Genomic DNA, 22,663 nt, shown 5'->3' on the forward strand with positions numbered 1-22,663 from the left:
GATTTGTTAAAAAAGCATTTGGTCAGGAGAGACCTAGAATCACACAGATAAAAAGCACCACATTCAAATGGAATAAAATGGGCTACTCATTCCTTTGTACAGCTAGTAGGCAAGTGTAATTTTGTTGTAAAAGTTGATTTCATAAAAAAAAAAACAATATTTGCTCACAGGCAATTGTAATTGTTGTAAAAAAATTTTCCATTACAAAAAAGCCAAATATTTGCTGACAGGCAATTGCAATTTTGCTGTAAAAGTAGTTTCATTTAAAAACAAACAAACAAACAAACAAAAACAAAAAATGCCTAATATTTGCTCTATCGCACTGGATAGTCAAGGCAATTCCCATAAACATGATATTTGATGAGTCAATGACACAAATACAAGAGTACAAAAAGTTGAAGACTGTTGCATACTCTTAAAAACTACGGAGAGATACAAGAAGCAAGATTTGATTGCCAAGAATACTACTAAGTCCACACTGGTATTCAAGAAAGGTTTGATTGTTCACTTCGACACACATTTTACGATGTCAACCTCCAGCACAACAGCAAAATGAAAGGAAATCTCTAACATACATACCGATGTACAGTACAGATGGTTTCTAAAATCGTCATTCTGGACAAATGGATTCCACATATTGCCCTCATGGATTTGTCCAAGTGTGACATACGTTTGGCACACTTCTTTGATAGTAGCATCCTTAATCTATGCATTTGACACAATCTGACATTGCACGCAAGCTTGTATATTCCAAAGCGTCTCTGAAATTTTTCTTCGTACTCTGGAGACATCATAATACTGAATGGCACTGCTCCATGATGACTTAAAAACTCTTGACTGTCAAGATACATCCACAAATGAATCTCTGAGTACAAAACACATCCAAAGATGATTCTTTTGTCATCTTTTTATTTTTTGTTTTGCCTTCTGTAAGGATGGAAGGTTAATTTTCCCTTCAGATGACATCATCTCCCCACCCCCCCCCCCAACCCCCACCAAATTTGATATCTTACCTCTAGTGAATTAACAACTGCACATATCTGCTCTTACCTACAGATAATTTTTTACCTTTGGCAGTACATCACACCATTGCATTGTATTGTATTGTAAACATTGCTTTTTCAGTGTCATGCCACCAAAAGCAGAACATGAAACTACAGTGTATTTGCATTCTCAAACACAGAAATATGTGTCTTAGACACACATTCAATTGTCTTATTCTGACCAAGTCAAATACTTTGACAATACTTTGTCAAATGACAACGTATTTTCTGTTGCTTTGGTCTCTTTTGATTCATTATTATTGAAAGATATTGTGGATTCTTTGCTTGATGTGTCAAAATCATGAAAGAGGACATCTTTTCTCTAATAGCCTCTTTCACAACCTCTGAATGATGTGAGGAGACATGGAAATAATGTGCATTTATGGTGCTACTCGAGTGCAACCCAGGATGAGGTGATCCCTAATCCATATCTCCATGAAGTACAACATCCACGGGGACGTCGTTCTCGTTGGTAGGTATGCTCTCACACATCTGCTCCTTGAAAGCCAGGGCAATAGTGGCTGGCTTGACTCCAGTCTCATCAACGCATCGCTTCTGGTAGATGTCATAGTAACCTTTGCCCCGCCCCAGACGGTGGCCATCCTTGGAGAATCCCAGACCAGGTAGGATGATCAGATCCAGGCCACCTGTGACAAGAGTTAGAGAAGCATCCCAGCTTAACAAACGTTCAATTTGGTAGCAGTAAGTCTCCTCTTATAGCTCTTCAAACTTCAAACTCTTTACATTAACATTTACATGAATGAGCCAGATCTTCCATTTAATATGAGTAGGTTATTAGATATGATCACTATGTCAACTACAAAGTACTAATATGATGCACCACATGGCATCCCAGGCTACCATCACACCCAGGAAACTGGGTTCATCTCGTGTAGGAAAATTACACACTGCAATTATGACAGCCAAAATTTAGCACTTGGCAATAATGATGCCAATACCAATTTAGTCCTGCTATCGAGTTTGTTATCATAATTATGATAATAATGATACTTTTTAAGGTTTCAAAATAAATTAAGACAATTTTGATGAGTAATTCCAAATGAGATCATTATAATCCATGAAGATGTCCTATTGGTAATGCATAGTGCAGTGCAGCTTTGTCTGACACTGAGATCCCTGGTGTAGTGTGTTAGACGAACGCTGATGTTATGATGCTGACTGCACTGCTGAGATCATTGTTGCAACAGATTTCTCTTCCATAAAGCACTAAAAGTTACTTCCACCTAATTTTGGTAACTCAGGGTACAGTGGTAAAAAAAAATAAATAAATGAATAAAATGGAAGATTTCAATTTGGTAAGCCAGGTTACCAAAAACTGCATCATATACAGCCTGTGGTATTCATAATCCTTTCTTGGACAGCAGAGAACAGATTATGAACGAAACAGTAATTTCATTCAACATCCCTATTCAATAGTGTTAAATAACAGTAGTTGAGTTTTGCCACTTAGTGATTAAGGAAGGGGTGTACAAAATTCTCTGCCTACTTTATCATGGTTATTCTGCGCATTGCCCAAGCTCTGGTTTAGCAGAGATAGTATTTTGAAGTATACTACAAGTCAACATGCCTATCTCTTACTCATACAGATCAGGTATCAACATCATAATGAAGTTACCACTCACTAATGTTATAAACATTGTAAAACAGCAACTACATAGAGTGTAATATAATTTTCTTGGTCTATATTACTGCTGGGAAACTAAACTAAAAAAATTTATATTTCAGTTATTTTGAATAAAAGAGGATTAATGTTTTTGTCAATTAGGTCTGACTTGCATCACAATGCAGCAGACTTGAAAAAGAATACAAAAATTGTATCTTGTTCTTGATAAATGAAGATTACCAGTAACATATTCAATTATATCACATAAGATGTTAATGAAAGGAAGCAAAAGTTGATCTTTCTGTGTTGATAGCATGTATTTGCTCTAAGGCTGTAGGTCTTATGAACGTCTACATTTAAAATTTATATTTCTTGTTTTATTTTTGTGCGTGTAGATGCTTGTGTGTGATAGTAAAGGGGATACATGATATGAACAACAGGGCATATCAGTATAATGAAGAAGCAATGAATTAATTTGTAAAAATTATGTTTGTTCTGTCTTGGGAATATCCATTGAAGTTGATTCTTACCAGTTTGCAGAGCGTCTTCTCTGACGTCATTCTCTGCTGGCTGCTTTATGTTCCACTTTGTCTTAGGCAGCGAGTCATAGTCATCCATGGACATCAGCTTCAGCATGTTCATCTTGGGCCCAATGTACTGCGGGATGAAACAGAGCTTGTTCTGGGTGAAGATATCCAGTAGGATGCCATCTGTGTCCACTTCCTGATCCTTCATGGCCAGATAGACGGAGATCCTCTGGCTTCTCTGATATACTGGATGAGCCAAGAGCTTTGGTTCAAAAGAAACAGATATCTGACAATCAGTTGTTGAAAATTTATGCTTGGGTACTCTTATTCTATCAATACAGTGCACTCCCGTTACAACGAACACGGTTATAACGAAATTTCGTTATAACGAAGTAAAACGTCTGGTCCCAAAATTATCACCATTAACCCGTTGAGGACGAGTCCCGAGTATACTCGGGCAGGTGTCTATGGGAAATGCGTGTTGTAGCAAAATCAAACCGTCCTCAACGGGTTAAAGTCTATGGTACAAAATTCGCTTATAACGAACACGGTTATAGCGAAATTTTCGTTATAACGAAGTCTTTACCGAGCACCACTGACAAAGAAAAACAAAAGAAATGTGCTCTGTTATAACGAAATGCGATTTGCTTTCGAAAATACGTAGCGGAACAAGCATTTATAGCGTCTCTGCATGGGCGAACGAGTCACATCACTGTGTGTTCGCTTGGTGTGTCACGCACAGTTTCCGAGGGGAACTTGCGTTATTGTTAAACAATAATCTGAAATTGAATTTACTATATGTTTTATCGTTCACATAGCTTTCCAGTATATGACGAGTATTCAACAAACAGAATATGATATATGCGTGGCTTCCTTGTTTTCGATATTGTATTTGTTTGGTTATAACGAAATTTCGTTATAACGAAAGAAAACTGCCGGTCCCGAGCATTTCGTTATAACGGGAGTACACTGTACCATTTCTGTTCTTCAAGGGCCCTTAAAACAGTTTATTAAACCAATAATACACACAAAAGTTTGTGCAATAATCCTACTGAGTATTAAAATCTCACAGATCCAATGTTATATACATGACTAACCCTTGGGTTTACACACTGCATGACTGACTCGTTATGTATAGTGGGCAGCTCTTAAACTCTACAAAATACTTCACATGAAATTTCACCTATCACATATATATATAGGTCTGCAATGCACTTTGAATGTACACAGGTGGAGAAGTGTATGTCAATGGCATCGGTATTGGCTACTTATACAATAGGGTAAACTTCACTGTTAAGGCAACAAAATACTTCAGGCACTTGATAGATATTTGTATTCAAGCAGTTCATTTGAAGTTCTGCAAGACCTAACTGCCTTAAATTTGCACAAAGTATCTTTTAAAATAATAAGTATCTGTGGTAAATGGAAATATGCGGTATGTTATTGTTGCGTCAATGCGTTGAGGCGCGTTGTGTCCATGCCAATGGCGCAGTGTGCGTGTGGTTGGCATGGGCACAACGCAACTTTTATTTTTCATGTGAATATAATGACGCAGATTTGATTGATTCTTGATTCTTCACTTTCACTTGAGAGAGAATGGACATACAAATGTATTCTCTATGAGCTCTGCTATGTTGAATAGTTGATAGGCCTGTATATCTGTTATTCACTCTGTATTCGACATGTAGCTGAGGATAGTGCGGAGTTTAGACTGTCTATTTGATTTGCTCAATAAATCATTGCAATTTCAACTCATGGAGACTGTCACTGTCAGCGTCATCATTAACCCGGCTTACAACAAATGGTGTCAGGAGTGGGATGATGACAGCCTGGCGGATTGCGACGTTCTGACGGTTCATCGAGTTGAAGAACCCTGATCGACGAATAACAGCCTCGAGTATGACGGAAGAATTGAACGATCCACGTTTCGCTCCGAGGAGACCTGCTGTTTTGACGACACTTTGGCAGCGGACAGGAGTATACAGGAGTGATCTTGATGGTGTACGTTGATCAGCCCTGGTAGAGCAACGCTACTCTGTGAGGCAACTTCAAGATGATCAGGCTCGTCGGTAGCAGATTGAAGACTGGAGCAAATGGTGCATCGAGAGTTTGCCGTAGATGTCTATCAGCGCGAGTGTACCACAGGAGCAGCAGGACATCGATCAGGATGTGACAGTTGGAGCTGATGGCATCTCACGCACTGAATAAGACGGTATTTGATAACTTTCGTTTAAACCGATTGGACTTCAGGCAGATTTTGACCTATGATGCCATTTGGGCATTACGTTTCATGTTTGAAAATGACGTGTCTTAATTGGTCAGTAACTGCGTAATTAGTCATGTGTGAACAGTTTGTTTATAAGGATGTGCAAAGTGATGATTGCTCTTCGTCATCATATCGACAGGCAATAGGGTTGTGTGTAAATCTCGCTCTAGGCCACGCTCAGATTGAAAAGTTTAGTGGGTATTATGAAGATGGCACTGAAACACCTTTTTCTAACTGGATGGAAGGATTCAATTTTATTATTGAACCTTTCCATTTCAGTGATGAGGAGAAGGCTTGGGTTTTGGTGAGCAACCTTACGGGGCCAGCAAGAGAGGAGATTCTTTATTGTCTGTCTGAAGAGAAGAGGAGGAGTTTTACAGAGGTTGTAAAAGCTCTCCGTCTGTGTTTTAGTCGAGAGAATTCTCACTATTTGCGATGCTTGTTTTATAATCGTGTTCAACGAGATGATGAAAACTTGGCAGACTTCAGTAGGGCTCTCATGCGTCTTTATGCCAAATTGGTAGATGCTGCAGACGATGAGAAGGAAGCTGCGGCTTTGAGGCAGCTTAGAGACGAAGCTCTGTCAAGCCAGCTTGTCAGTGGAACACGGGATGAGAGGGAACGAATTTTCTTGAGGCGTTTGCACCTGAAAAATCGGGGAGGCCGATTTGAAGTGCTTAGGAGAGAAGCACTGTTAGTTCTCCGTGAAGACTGTATGCTAGAGGGAGATGGGCTGAAAACTGGGAGTGCTGATGCTGGAACACAAGGAGTGTTCACTGACCCGGTTGCTCAGCAGCTAGATCTTTCCTCAGATACAGCTGGACAGGAGAAGAAGGATATTTTGGATGGGGGATCGCAGATTCTGGGTTGCATTGATGTAGATGAGGGTGGTGCAGAAATTGATGCTGGGGGACATGGTCATGAGTCATGTGATGAACAGGTTGATGTAAAGGATTTAGATGCTGGGGTGCTTCTAATTGCAAAACCTGTGGGAGAGGGTACCAAGAGGGGTCCCGAATCATCACATGAAGGTCAGGATGTCCAAAAGCATGCAAAAGTGCAGCCACCAAGCACTCACGTAGCGCCAAAGGAGCGGTCAATTCCAAAAGGGGAGAATATTTCTCATGGTGACATTGTTGTCAATAATGTAACAACAAGGGAGGCATGCATATCTATCTGTAACGTGTGGAAACATGGATGTCATGTTCAGGGAACGGTATGGGGGCCCTGGGAGTCAAATTGGAGACCGGATTTTGGGTTGGTCGCCGCAGGTTAGAAATCCGCTGTCCATTCATGGAATTTGTTGTGAGTTGCGCTTACAGTGTATACGTTCATGACAGCAGCTGAAACTTGTGTACCATCTCAAGTAGCAATGGAATTAGGAACTATGCGCATTTAGAAATGCAATATCGATGCGAGAAACCAATGGTTGTTTTGATAATTATGTGATTGATAAGAAGTTTTTAATGAGATATTGGAATAGTGATATGAAAGTATTTTAAATCGCTATTACGTGGAAAAACGAAGGAACTATAATAATAGCCATTGTTTTAATTGTTTTGTTGGAAGCTGAGCAACATGGCATTCTGACAATATATTTAGTGGTTGTTCAGTGATTCAGAAACGTTTGATAATGAGAAATAGTTGGTCGAGAATTCATGCTTTGAATGATCCCTTAATTTGTGTGAAGTTTTGTAAATGAGCAAGTCGCTGACTGTGACGATATGACACATAAAGCGGGGAAGTTACCGTTAATCATAGCGGAGAAGCTTATTTTTGTTAGTTGTGAATTCTAACATTCTGTGACTTCACTTTGTTTTAACTGTGAATTTCGTAATATGTGTTATATTGATTCATTGAGAAGTACATTACTTTTAGAAAATCGATTATTATCATACGGGTCGTATGATATAATCGCGGGGAAGTTGTGTTGTTGTATGCATTTGGCATGTGTGGGTTAGAGACTTGTCTATATATTGCGTTTTGTTTTCTCGGATATTCTGTACATAACTGACAGTGTGGGACGGCTGAGTTCTACATCGAAACGGAACTGAAGAAAATTGTAACATATTGATGTGTTATTCTCTTGGCGCGGAACATTTATGCCATGTATCAAATATGAGTTTGTATGATTTACTGTAAATTTGGAAGATTCAAGAGTTTCGGCTCTTGGCAGATTTCATGTATAAAGTTCAATCTTTTAGTATTTCGACGTTTGTATATTTGACTGGAAAAGCGGGGAACACACGCTTTCCTGAAGTATATTTTTGTATATGTGCTGCTAATCCGCTCTTATATGGAGTTGCTGTAAAGTGTAATGATTTGACATGAAGAGCGGGGAATTTTTTGTTATGTACTATTATGTATAATGTTATGAAAATGATATGATGTAATTGGGATTATATAACCCATGGTTGTGTTATATAATCGCGGGGAAGTTTGTGGTAAATGGAAATATGCGGTATGTTATTGTTGCGTCAATGCGTTGAGGCGCGTTGTGTCCATGCCAATGGCGCAGTGTGCGTGTGGTTGGCATGGGCACAACGCAACTTTTATTTTTCATGTGAATATAATGACGCAGATTTGATTGATTCTTGATTCTTCACTTTCACTTGAGAGAGAATGGACATACAAATGTATTCTCTATGAGCTCTGCTATGTTGAATAGTTGATAGGCCTGTATATCTGTTATTCACTCTGTATTCGACATGTAGCTGAGGATAGTGCGGAGTTTAGACTGTCTATTTGATTTGCTCAATAAATCATTGCAATTTCAACTCATGGAGACTGTCATCGTCAGCGTCATCATTAACCCGGCTTACAACATATCTTTTTAAATGATAAGTATCATCATGACGCATACAATTTCAAACTATACATTGCATTATTTGCATCATGGAAAGTATAATTTTCTGCTTCAATATTTGAGAACATTGTACAGTACAGTTAGTTTAATTGTACAATGCAGGGATGCCAAGTTCAAAAAAATTCTATGAGTGAGATTTTCATGACTCGGCATCTCGGCATGCGAATGTGCGCGCGAGCGAGGGTGTGGGAGGGGTTTTTCCCCCTGTGGCCTCCCACGGTAGGGATCTTTTTCAATTCTTAGCTCTTAATGGTGCGATCAGGTGCATACTTAAGTGACTATTTTTTACTTATTTTGAAAGACAAAAGGGAAATATACCTTCAGTTGCAACTGTCACTTTAATTTTTTGAGCTATACTCATTATTATAGGCCCAAGTTGCAGACTTCGCCCGATGCGTGAGAAAAATGGGTGCCATGCGTGAGATCGTAAGACGGCCCCTAAATGCTTGAGTCTCACGCAGAATGCGTGAGACTTGGTAGCTCTGACAATGTTGCAAATGCATGAAAGAGTACTATGTCAGGAGACAAACTATGCAAAAGCATCACAGTGAGTAAGTGTGTGCTAATATCCTGAACAACGTGGAATAAAAACTAAGGCTGATGAGTATAGTTTCTTTTGTGGATCATCAGCATGGCATACCTTGCCAAAGGGACTCTGCTCATCACCTTCAGTGTCAATTTTCAAAAAGAATCTCAATTAAAGAGTTACAATTTTTTTACCTCATCGTTGAGACAATTTTACATTGTACCATAAAAAGCGCATTGATCAGAATGGTGGAAACATGCTATAATACTCTAAAAAAGACTTTGTTGTTGCTGTTGTTGTTATTATTATTATTATTATTATTATTATTATCATTATCATTATAATTACTATCATCATTATTACTATCATTAATATTTTGATACAGTGTGGTCTAACAGTACTTAAAATATTAACTATACACAGTCCAGTCCCTGTATAAATAGCGACACGGCGTCTATTCAGGCTATTAAAATATATATTTGCTTGTAGACACTAAACTGCATCAGCATATTAAAATCTTTGAGAGTGAGTTCTATAGACTATCTTAGCCTAGGGTGCTCATACGCCATTGGGAATGGGTTAGTTCAGACAGAAAAATCAGTCTGTCCAGAGGTTGTCGGTTTCTATTTTTTTTTTTTTTTTTTAAACATTTAAATTTACGGCTCTCCTCCGTAGGCCTATCTAGGAGGGAATTCAATGAAGCCAGGCCTACTAGTACTACTAGTCTCCATGCAACATAATTATCACTGACAACAACTAATTTACAGACTGAACTTTTGGTCAACAAGGGTTACCGGGGTAGTTCATTTGTGTCATCCTGCCTGGGTAAAAAATACTACAAATAAAGCTAAAAGGTTGACTGTTGACTATTTAGTATTATAATCTAGATCAGTAGAGATAAGATATCAAGGGTTAGATCTAGACTTTAGAGAATTATAAGTACCATATAACATTAACAGTCTAAAATGGCAGTTTTTACAAAACAAACATTTTTTTACTTGTGTTTGAGATTTAACATGTTGTTCAATCATGTCATAGACCCCTTACTGACAGAATAGTGACACCAAAGAAAGCGACTTCTAATGTTACACTTTGCCACATTCTGATAACAGGGCTGCCAACTCTCACTCATTGAGAGTGAGACTCACTCATTTTGACTCCTAAATTATAGCATTGGCCTATGGGAGTCTCGCTCTCAACTAGTTTCCAATGTTGGCAGCCCTGTGATAACCTTGATCAGTACAGAAGTCTTATGAATACAGAACCGCAGATCCTAGTTGAAAGTAAGTGTCCTCGTACAAAGACAGAGAGCAATCAGAGACTATATAACTACTATCTATCAGCTAGACTAGCACTGAGTAGCAGTATACTCTAGTTGTGGTCTAGTAGGCCTACCCCTGCCTCTAGCTTCCAACAGCAGAGGCTCTGGGGGCGGAAACGCGGGTTGCGTTGGTCTGACTTTCCTGATACTAATGACGTACTGTCATGTCTGTGCTGTGGACTCTGCTACAGTATAGTAAAGCCTACATAATGTCGTCTGCTTGTCGTCGCTGAGTGAATGGGCTTGATATGCGTCATGACATTCTTGGGTAATTGGAACGCAATAATGACCATGCCAATGCCGACAACGATGGACAAATTACACAGCATCCTACCTTCTGAGTAATGAAGTGGGACTGCTTGACCTTCTCGTCAGCACCGAGACATTTTAATCGACGTTTTAATTCCTGTCGGAGAACATTTTTAGCAGCTCTTACGGCTTCCATCGTGACAACCGGAAGAAGTGGTTCTAGTACTACAGTGCATGGTGGGTATTGATAGACTGCCTAAGTAACTGAAAATAAATTATGATACCCAGTAAAGATCGATTTCCAGAAGCTACTACTAGTAGTATTATATTGAAAAAACCTCTGGCGATTTCATTATAATATTTATGGCCATGCACGTTGTAACTAAAATCTTTTCTCAGTACTAGTATATCATGCCTCTGCAGGTCTCAGCCAGCCGCTGAAATTGATACACAAGTAACGCAGCAGTTCGTTAAAGTAACACTAAAATGAATGGCTAAAGAAATTAGGGCCTATCTATTAAAGCAGGAAGAAGAAAAGGAAGAAGAAATGAATGATTAGAGGATTATAAGATACAGATTCATATATATATATATATATATATATATATATATATATATATATATATATATATATATAGTATAATTATATATACATATTTAAAATATATTTGTGTATACATAATACATTGGGTTTGTGAGTGTGTGTGTGTGTGTGTGTGTGTGTGCATGTGGGGGGGGGGGAACAAACCTTTAGCCTCACCCCCCCCCCAAAAAAATATATATATATATACTTTCCAGTAGGACTAAGGGAAAATATTTTATCGAGGGAAGAATACCTCCTAAGCCCGGACTATCAAGAATTATTCTATGTTACTATATGCTATTTAAGGAAATATTTGTTCATGTTAAATGATTTACATTGAAGTTAAAAGGCCACTGATTGTCATCAGGCAGCCATTATGATCCAACGCGTGCCTTATACATTTTGGTCTGCTGTACATACCCTTGTCAATGAAATTCATGTGTATACATATTCACTTTCTTTGAGTCATATAAATAGTATACTTCTGTTATATTACTGAAAAGAAATTCGATTTATGTATGAAATTATGTTAAAGAAAATCAAATTAGAGTAAATTAGATAAAAAAGAATCCCCTATATAGGTCCTACCATGCAGGGAAGGGGATGGAAGAAGAAGAAGGGGTTGTAACCACCGTAACTGTAGAGTTCTGTGGTTGTTCAGCGACAAGAACATTTAACCTTACATTTTTAGCCCACTAGTTGTAATATTCACTGTTCAGTGGAAAATTCAGTCACACACGCACACACACGCACACACACACACACATATATACACATCCACACGCATATATTTAATAAATGTAAATGTATATACATATGCGTGTATATTATATATGTTATATATGTATATAATATATTTCATATGTCGAAATGACGATTTCTAAACCTCATTGTAAACTTGTAGAGCTCTAAAGGCCTAATGGTCGCTGACATACAATTCAGACAAGGCTTTTTACTGTCAACCGATGCGGTGGTTTCTCTTTCTTTCATCGAGTGAACTATACATGCACTATGAATACTTTTATTGTTGAATTAGGAGTGCAGTAAAATTCAGTCACAGTGGAAAATTCAGTCACACACGCACACACACGCACACACACACACACACACACATACACATCCACACGCATATATTTAATAAATGTAAATGTATATACATATGCGTGTATATTATATATGTTATATATGTATATAATATATTTCATATGTCGAAATGACGATTTCTAAACCTCATTGTAAACTTGTAGAGCTCTATAGGCCTAATGGTCGCTGACATACAATTCAGACAAGGCTTTTTACTGTCAACCGATGCGGTGGTTTCTCTTTCTTTCATCGAGTGAACTATACATGCACTATGAATACTTTTATTGTTGAATTAGGAGTGCAGTAAAATTTTGGCAAAGTTGGGCTGAAGTGGAAAACACTGGTAAGGATGAATCATCCTGTTTCGCGGAGCGTGCGCATAAAACACCATCCGTATTATGTTATGAGTTTTCACATCAGCTGAGATCCAGTGTTTGGAAAGGTTCAAAGCTTATATATATCTTAAGTATTATATAGTGGTACGAAGTATGATGGTTATTAATCTGTTTCTTTGGTTTCAAAGAAAAACTAAAAAGAGACAAAATCTTGTCATTTCTATACTCATTTTCTACCACACCAAAATATATGCGGTTCCTCCTGTGGACGCGCGCGAACCTAAAATACGCAAGGTCTATTTTTGGCGAACGGTCGGACCTCCTATGTGTGTACATGTAGTCAAGATACTAGTAGCTGGCTTGCAATCATAATCACACACCGCGCGCGAGTTTCCACTGGTGTCAGGTACGGTATCCGTTCGTATTTACACGGGGATCGTCGAGGCTACTTTATTGTGTGTATGATATAAAGTGAGGGTGGGACAAACGGAAGATATAATCTGAGAAGAGTTTCGAGAACAACTAGTATATGGCAACAATCTATGGTCTCCCCGAAATCCAGGTCAGTTAGAAGTCGTTAATGTATTTTTGGCGTTTACCTTAGGAAAATGGTACTTATTAGTATCACCATATGCGATTTCACCTGTAACTTTGCTCGCAAAACGCCATATATATACCCGGTACATGTACCGTAGATTCGTATGGATGCACGAGCGAAGACACGTATTGGCATTGACGATTGTGGATAGCCCTCGTTACTGTATTATACACAGTATTATCATTGACTGTTGTTGTCTAGCAGTTAACACGTTGCAGGTCTAACTTTACACTACAGGTATCACTTAAATATACCGTATTAAGTATTCGACAAGCCAGATGAGGCATGAGGGATTGTTCACCATGTTTCTATCTTTTACTATTTTTAGATATCTACAAAGAAAAATAAATGATGCTAGGGCTGTAGGGAGGGGTTCTATATTATCTAAGTTTAATTCATGCCATGCCATGTCATGATGTCCATGTCCATGGCAGGATTTCTGTAACTCTAACTTGGTTATTATTTTATGCCATGTGTTAGCTGTAAAGCTGCATTTACACCATGTTCCCGGCAACCACGCCACGGCAGCCCTGTTTCAGGCCACTGTGGAAATAAACCGTCAACGGGATGATCTGAAACGACGTGGTGAGATGGGATTGTCAAACGTGACAGACCTTGAAACTGTCAAAAAAATTGCCACAGCAGTCCCGGCGCTAATGAGGAATTTTGTATGCCTCGATAAAATGGATGAACGCAACGAAACACGGCGGCACGGAGACCATTTAACACAACTTGGCGGTGATCCGTATATAGTAGCCGAATGCGACAGAAAATATTGATAGTCTAGCCTGATCAGACGCCATGAGAACAGCGTCTGAACTCTGTTTACTGGAACGAGGACTAGAACGAACAAGACTTGAATACGAAGGGGGGAAAACAGGAGAATGTCTCGTCTAAGTACCCACACCATGGTAGCTTCAGACAAACAAAGACAAAGTAGAAACACTAGACTTCTAACCGTTAGGGTCTAGATCCTGTCTAAATCCTACAGGAGTTGTTGATCGCGAGTTCTACTCTACTCTAGATCTGTCATACAAACACTTTCAACTTACAAGTTGATAAACGTTAAATCTAATATTAATAATGCAACTAGACGTCTACTTCTAACTCAACTTGAATTGTAGAAATCTACTATTATTTGTAGCTTTGTGATCACTGTGATCCCTGTATGATATTGATAAATAAAACTATGGAACTTGGAAGAGTCAGACATGCAAATGTATGTAGCCTATTGATTATCCTCCATTATCTTAATGATTCTGGGGGGTGTTTCACAAAGCTGTTCTTAAAGTTAAGAAGGACTTAAGAACGACAGGTGATCAGTTCTTGTGCTGAAATATTGAGAATCTGATAAGTGTATAGTACATAAGAACTGATCACCAGTCGGTCTTAAGTCCATCTTAACTTTAAGAACAGCTTTGTGAAACACCCCCCTGGTGCTAAATAAAAATGTACATTTGTTACATTAGTAACATTTTCTAGAACGTAGATAGCTTGAATTCAACAAAACCAAATTACAGTATCTATACGCCATATTCACACAATGCAATGTCTAATACTAATAACTTCTGCAGTTAGCTTATTTCAAATCACTCAATTGGTTGTCAAGAACCGTTGATAACGATATCGACATCAAGCTTTATGTTGTAGCTCAAAGCAACTCTTTCAGTCTTTGCGAGCATCAAGGCATATGCTGCGGCTGCCTGCAAAATTTAAAACTAAAGTTTACTTACTGTCTAGCCTACCGGTAGATCCTATTTGGGGGTCTATGTGACAAATCTTGCAATTGCAGTTCAAGTTTCAAGTTTATTTATTCATTTGTCTTTCTTCCAACAATAGGCAATATAACAATAACATAACAATAACATTGACACTTTCTTTCAAGAATATGTAGGAACAACAACAACTAATACTAAAATTTTTGCAAATACATAAGTATATGATTACATGTACATGGGAAATGATAAAGAAAGGGTAACAAATATTTTGAGAAAGGCAAACGAGGAGACCTTAGTGAAGCAGTTAATGGGGAGCTTAAAACAATGTACAATGGCTAACAAATGATTCTTTACAGCAAGTTGAAAGAAATTGGTTTTATAGAGATGTAGATGTGTGTGTGTGTGTGTGTGTGTGTGCATGTGCATGTGTATGTGTCTGCCTCTGTCTGTCTGTCTGGCTGTGTGTGTTTGTGCGCACTCTAGGAACTATATTTCTCAACCAACTTCATTGAACAAGTTTGGCATTAATCATTTGTGGGGCTACCTGTAAGTTGTACACGGTTGTACGTTGATTTTTAGCTCTTGGTTATTACTGGAAAGATATGTCACATGATAATAGATGGCTATTAACTTCAGTTTCAAAATAGCTTTAATACACTGTACATTTCACATGCAAGTATCAGTGCGTGGTCATACAATGTAATTGGATATGTACATGTATGTGATTTGTCACAGGCATTCACGCAGAAAATTTTAGCATTTTTTAACATGGACTAAATTCAAATACCTTCTCAAATTCTGGCTTTTGAGTCTAAAATTTACAACTACTGAACAACTGTGTACAACCAGATTCTGATCTGAATCTCTCACCCAAACACTGTACATACCTTAACTCTAAAACACAACTTCAGTACAGTGCCCATTTGATAATCAGCACCAGCTGTAAAAGGAACATGGCTGAAGAAAATTAGTGCAACAAAATTTGATATAGCAAACATAGTTTTACATTTTACCCGAGTATTTTGTTCAGATTTCGTACAGAGATGTATCATTGTCAAATCTTGACCTGTGCTAGATTTGGTTATGCTGCCCCCATTGTTCCTCCTTTTATTGGGTCAGAAGCCATGACTATGTTAAATATTTCTTGTATGTCCTCCTCAGCTATTAGCCACTTTTTTTTTTTCAACTCATAGTATCTAAAGACCTGTATTGTGTCAAAATTTAGAACCCTGTTGTTTCTGGTAATGCTGCTCCCAATGTTTGTCTTTTTAAAGGATCAAAGATCATATTTTGGCTGGTGTCCTATGTGTGCCATACAAGCACATACCTGCCAACTGTTCTGTTTTAATCTGAATATTCAGATTTTTCATTGAAAGAATACGCATTAAGTTCAGTGTGTTCTGATTTTTTGGAAATATCTGTAGTAGTAATGTATATGAAATTTATGAAAGTTCAGATTTTTGAATAATTTTTCTTTGTTTGTTCAGATTTATTAAGTCTCAGGGTTGGCAGGTATGCAAGTGGCATTTTGTGACGGATATCTGTGATTTTGTACTTGTGTGTATGATGGTCAAATCTAGGCTCCTGTTGTTTTTGGTGATACTGCTTTCAGTGTTCTATCTTTTATGGGGTCTAAGTTCATAGGATTGCTGACTTGTATTATCTGCTCATGTTTTTGACTGTTTTTCTTTTTCTTTTTCTTCTTCTCCTTCTGTTGTTGGTATACATGTACAGATCCATCTTGGAATACTCGTAACCCCCTATAGTTAAATGACCTGGGGGATACTCTTCTGTTGTGTGGCAATAGATATTTCTAGTTAATTTTTGTTTTGTTTTGTTTTGTTTAATAGTGGGGTCATTTTATATTATATGCTAGCTCCAAGCCTCACCAGAAGGATTCTGTTCTGCCTACATGTATTCACACAAGACAGTGACCACTTAGCAATTTTCCTGTTTTTAAACTTTGAACCATCCAAGTCTCTGGATGATAAAGAGATGGCTGTTAAGGATATCCCCCACCCCCCCCCCCCTAAAAAAACTAAAAAATGATTACATAGATTTCTTGTGTGATCTCGGCTTTGGCAAAACACAATACATGCTTGTATGTCAAAGTTATACCCTCTGTAACCCACAATAATTACTGTATTTTAAGCAGTTTTATATCATCAACAGTATCTTTGGCTGTAGCACTTATGGACTGCACCCATGTGGTCACTGGAAGGAATCAAGGGTTAACTTTTTGTGTGTATACTTACACATGGCTGTTTACACTTGTAGGCAGGGTTCATACAGGTCATGGAAAGCCTGGAAAGTTTTGTTTTTGTTGTTCTTATATTTGAGGCGCATCATTCAGATATGAATATTTACGCATTTATCTTTATAATATCATTATTGTACTTATTAGTTTCTGACAAAAATACACTCTTTACAAAATTTATTTTTATGCGCGCTATATGTGTGCTGTTATACGGTTGGGGCAAATAATTTCTGGTGCATGCTGATGGCAAACTTTGATCAGCCCTGCTCATGACATTGAGCAGGCTTCTCAGTCGCGCACACAGACCTAGATCCCTCATTTGCCGCACTCAGGACCCTCTGCCCAAAGTCATGGAATTTGGCTTAGTCTTTTTCCAGGCCTTGAAAGGCATTGAAACCTGATATTTTCATGAAAAGGTCATGGAAAGTCATGGAATTGCAAATTGTTTGTGTTGTTTGTGTGAGATGTGTATAATCAATGCCCTTTGCTTCACTTTGATTTGAGATCAAATTTTCAGTCTGATGTGTAAAAAGAAAATGTATAATAGTCATGGAAAAGTCATGTAATTCTGGCTAGAAAGGTGATGGAAAGTCATGGAATTTAATTAATGAGAAAGAGTATGAACCCTGTGTATGTCTCATCATTTATTAGGGCCCATTTTACATCCACAATTGTCTATCTTCAGATTAAATATGAAGAAAGCAGATATAAGAATTGGTGAGCAGGAAAACAAATATCTTAGTCTAGATGGTTCGTGGCAGCTTCAGATGGTATACTAGGGACTACTCCGCGTTGTGCTTGTCTGCTTATTTCATATACTGTGCATTTGTGTACATGGGCCCAATCATATTAATTATTATTTCATACATTCTGATCCATCATCATTTCTGTGTACATCAGTCATCTATATATTTATCAGTTTATGTAAACCTATAGATGTCAAGGTTTTTTTTGTACCTTTGATTACTCAAATCATAATTGTATCAATTTATCAATCACTATCTTGTTTCTATAACAGATATATGACACTATACAAATGCGGTGGATCATCATCATCTATATTTATCTATCTATCTATTTGTTAATAGTTGTTATGGATTCACTCATATATCCTAAAATCACTCTCTTTTGGTCTTTTTCCACATTTTTAAGTATGGGCCATGCACCAGTGTGCATCTTACATATTTACATTTGTATATTAATAATGAAAATAAGTTTACAAAGCAGGATGGCAACTAAAGCTGAAAATAAAGTTCATACAGTTTACAATGAATACCCCATACACTGTATACCGGTAATGGAGCTACAAAGTAGCTAATATGTCTTGCTCCTTTTAAGCTTCTAGTCCTGTCATCCTCATCTGCTTAATTTAAATGATTGTAATGATGTTTGTGTGCTGCTAAATTGGAGCTCAGGTTCTCCCAAAAATGTCTTTCTTACTTACTTTTTCTTTTCTGAAAAGTATACTGGATAAGACTGGCATTTTTTTTTTTTTTTGATCATGGTATTGTATCTTAAGGACTTTTCATGTCAGTGATAACATACTAGTAATAATCATTTTTTTATGAAGAAAAATGCCAACTGATAATCAGTTGCAATGTGCATGTGATTATGAGTTGGACAGAGCAAAAAATCATACTTCTTAATAGATATTTGTCACAAATCATGAGTTGCAATGCACATTTTATGTTTATTTTGTGAAAATGACTTCTCTACACATGTATAAACTGTAAATGCGGGGCAGAGGGGCTCCATATTATCCATATTACTAGCCTTCAACCGAGATATAAAGCTCTCTGGATTCAAGCTGAGCTTAGTTTCACGAGCAATAACACATATAGATACAATCAAACACACACACACACACACACACACACACACACACACACACACACACAAAGAGGATGGATAGAAAGAAAGCAAAGAAACTCGACAGAGAGGAGAAACCAGGGGGGCATTTCATGAAGCATTTTGTCCGACAACTTGTCGGACAAAATTTGCTTTCAGCCAATCAGAAGCAAGGATTTCAGTAGCTTTTAACAGTTTGTCAGACGAAATATCTGACAAATTGCTTCATGAAATGCCCCCCAGGGGTGCGTTTCATGAAGCATTTTGTCAGATATTTCGTCTGACAAAATGTTAAAAGCTACTGAAATCCTTGCATCTGATTGGCTGAGAGCAAATTTGTCTGACAAGTTGTCGGACAAAAATGCTTCATGAAATGCCCCTCTGGGGAGCATTTCATGAAGCGTTCTGTCTGACAGATTTGTTGGACAAAATGCTTCATGAAATGCCCCCCCCCCCCCCCCCCCCCCCCCCCCCCGCTCATGATTCTGAACTCTTAAAGAGAAATGTGCACGTGATTCAGCATGACCTGGACAAACAACAGAGCTTCCACCCTTTGCTTTCAATCCGCCTTCTTTTTATGGACACATGCAGGGGTGTCAGTTTGTGCCAGCGGAGCAGAATGTGCACTTTTAACTGTTATTTGGGTTGGAAGCACAAAGGGAGCCCACTGAGGGTAGACATGGAAAACTCTGTGTTTGCAAACCTGTATCAAAGTTCACCTGCCAGCCTAGAGCAGGAAATATATTGTGTGTTTCACTATCAGCGTGTTGATAAATCATGGTTTACTGCTTTTGTTTTGGTAGGAAATCAGGAAGTAATGGTGTGTGACTGAATGTACTTGTAGTAACCCTTGCAGAAGCTCGTCTAGATTACCATATACATGTATGTGATGTATTTCTTGGTGTTTTTATTTTTTCGAGAATTTTGTGAGTTGACCAATATTTACAAAACTAACAAAGATAAAAAAAGATAATACCCAATATAACACAAATGCAATGCATAATAAAGATGTCTCCATGGTGGGGAAGCCGCTAAATTTTCCTCTTAAAAGGAATAATCGATTGTCATTCCATCAATGCTGTTATCGATTGCAAATTCAATCGCTTGCAAAGTTGTCGTACAAGTTCCAGTATGCAAAATATACTTGTGAAATATACACCGTTTACATGGACATTGTACAGTATGGCATTTTAAACAGAAATTTAAATGCTTTGATTTGATTTAATTTATTTGATTTATACATATTGTGAATATACACATTTTCATTTGATCAGGAGGAATACAATACTACATTATGTGTGTGGAGAACACAAAACAGTGTGAAACAACAGAAGCAATTTTGTAGATTAAACATACAGAAAGGCTACATCTAAAGCAAGGCGTAATGTGTTTGCAAGCTCTTTAGACAAAGAGGGTAGTTTACTACTTCTGATGTAAATATGGGTGACTTGTGCAAGAGAAACAAAAGAGTAACAAAGGGAAGAAGTACGTTGTACGTGTAGGTACTGTATACGCTGAATATTTCGCGAGGTTTTTATTTTCACGAATTTTGCAAGTCAGGCGCTATTCACAAAATATTGAGTCTGATCCAGATTGAAGGTGACGTGCACATATACTGTACATTTCTCTGTTCAGTACAGTACTCCACGATCGTGAATTCAACCACTAGCGAAATCATCAGGTAGTTCTGGTTCGCAAAAATTTAGACTCGTGCGGAAAGCTTGGATAATTGCACAAGCCCAGTTTGACAAATACAACTGTACAAAAGGTGTAGTGTGTGCAGGTTACAGTTCAGTTATAAGTCGCTTATCAGTAAGAGGTGTGATGTTGTGTACACTTGTGTACATAATGTCCAATATGATTTTGTACCATGTGGAATTTACCAATGTGCCCCCCAAACATCTGTTCTTCTTTTCTTTTTTTTTCTGTCAACAGGGGGAGCCCCCTGGCACCACCCGTATTGTTAAGGTTCGGATCATTGAAGGCAGAGCACTTGCCAAAAAGGATATATTTGGAGCAAGGTACGTATGCTATACATCATTACTGCCAACAAACTAGAAAACAGCAGAGTCATTGCAGTTCTTTCTCTGGCTTTCCCTACTTATTGAATAAAAAGTACAACCTTTCTGCTTATCATTTTCTGCTATTGATGGTAGGCAAATGGCACATGCATACAACGTAATGGTGAATATGTTATTTTATTTTTTATTTATTATTATTATTATTATTATTCTTATTATTATTATTATTATTATTATTATTATTATTATTTATTTTATTACTTTTTTTTTTGCTTACAGAGATAGATGCATCTTTATATCAGGGAATTCAAATACAGAGTGATGTAATAGCAGTTCAAGCAAATGGCACCAATGCAATACACTTCAAATAAAGCATGGAGTACTTTCAGGTGACACTTTCCCAAATGGCATCAATGCAATACACTTCAAATAAAGCATGGAGTACTTTCAGGTGACACTTTCCTGCAGATAAGCAGTAGTTTGATATTACAGTTGATATGGCAGATCATGAATTTAATGTGTGAGATTTTGTATGAAATTTAAATTTTCCATGTCTTATGTTCGTTGTGAATTAAAGAATCATATCATGTAACACTAAACAAATGATGACCTGATAATGAAGAGAAAATTAGATATATTCAGAAGTTTTAAATACGGTCGTAGTACATTGTCTGAAATGTTTCCTTCTGTAATCATTTCATGGGTGACTGTTGAGAAGTTGTTCTAAAAAGTGATTGTGCTTGAAGGAAGAAATACATTTTTTTTTTTTTTTTTTACTAGACATCTATTAAGAAATATTGCACTGTGTCAGGAATGCACATTGCAGTATTCAGCCATAAAACTTTCTTTTCTTATGGTATGAATGTTCTCTGTTGATTGCAAATGACAGTGTGCAAGGTAAATTTACTGCATTATATGTATTGTTCCTGTTCATTGATTGGTACATGTTCTTTTGTGAGTGTTTAGTCCATCAGAAGAAATAAAAAGCAAAACCTAAAAGCTACACATAACCATATTAACTTACTGTATTAGTTTCAACAAACCTATTCCACTCCTTCTTTTTGATCTTTTGACCTGATTTGTTTGCGTCTCTGACACTTTGTTTCTCCTGTTTGTTTGTTTGTTTTTTTCTCTTTCTCCCTTTTTTGTCCAGTGATCCTTATGTAAGGATCAAGCTCTTCCGAGGTGACCGAGACGATGGTGGTATCTCAGTGGTACAGACTAGGACAATCAAGAAGGTAAATATCCTCTCCACACATTGTATAGCTGCTGTTGTGCAAATCCACTTGCCTGCTTGCCAGGGGCAACCCTAGAGTGCGTTTATGCTCAACTTTTTCGCGGCCATCAGTGCAATACATGGTTGTGACCCAACTTGCCTTGATATGAACAGCGTTTCCAAACACTTGTTTGAAATGCACAAATTTGTGTGTTTATAATCATCATTTCTCTGTAATCGCATTTACAGGGAAGCATAAATACTCATGTTTCCTATCATTGTCTGAAGCCCACACCGGTGTACTAGTAGATAATCAAAATGATATCAAAATTTAAAAAATGTATTAATAATAGACATGCTAAGCACGTAGCCAGTCGAAACTTGAACAATGCACACACTCAATTCAGAACTTCCGAGAAAACACACACCCAAATTTAACCTGCCTGCTCAGGTCAGCGTAGCAACTGCGACTGGTCTTTCTCAAGCTTGAAAACAATTGAGTGTGAACGGTACTCTCATAAATAGCTTTTTGGATCATGTTTTAGAATCAGTGTTTTAGAATGCTGATTCTGCCTTTTGAAT

The 22,663-nt window shown here is 37.6% G+C and overlaps 2 protein-coding genes across 2 annotated transcripts in view; one reads left to right on the forward strand and one right to left on the reverse strand.

The window, feature by feature from the left end:
- Positions 1-1,423: 1,423 nt before the first annotated feature.
- On the reverse strand, positions 1,424-3,453 carry LOC139710199 (5-formyltetrahydrofolate cyclo-ligase-like). The gene is made up of 2 exons (XM_071622132.1): positions 3,198-3,453; positions 1,424-1,690 (listed from the first exon to the last, which is right to left on the reverse strand). Exons 1-2 carry the CDS (start codon positions 3,400-3,402, stop codon positions 1,464-1,466), a joined length of 432 nt encoding a protein of 143 aa, XP_071478233.1. The 5' UTR covers positions 3,403-3,453; the 3' UTR covers positions 1,424-1,463.
- A 9,499-nt stretch (positions 3,454-12,952) lies between these two features.
- LOC139710194 (E3 ubiquitin-protein ligase NEDD4-like) overlaps positions 12,953-22,663 on the forward strand; it is a 68,931-nt gene continuing 59,220 nt past the window's right edge. The window contains exons 1-3 of the mRNA XM_071622126.1: positions 12,953-12,985; positions 20,780-20,865; positions 22,019-22,103. Of these exons, the coding sequence (XP_071478227.1) occupies positions 12,953-12,985; positions 20,780-20,865; positions 22,019-22,103 (204 nt within the window). The remainder of the gene's footprint in view (positions 12,986-20,779; positions 20,866-22,018; positions 22,104-22,663) is intronic.

This window comes from Diadema antillarum, unplaced genomic scaffold (genome assembly GCF_040938485.1).
Source record: "Diadema antillarum isolate AM-2024a unplaced genomic scaffold, OU_Dant_1.0 seq00001508_RagTag, whole genome shotgun sequence".
In the NCBI taxonomy this organism is placed as follows: Eukaryota; Metazoa; Echinodermata; class Echinoidea; order Diadematoida; family Diadematidae; genus Diadema; species Diadema antillarum.

Bases quoted from the DNA above. Each gene is read 5' to 3' on its own strand.
- LOC139710199 (XM_071622132.1), bottom strand. From the start codon at position 3,402: ATGAAGGATCAGGAAGTGGACACAGATGGCATCCTACTGGATATCTTC. The intron at 1,691-3,197 runs GTAAGAATCAAC...CTCTTGTCACAG, and splicing joins AGAAGACGCTCTGCAAACTG to GTGGCCTGGATCTGATCATC.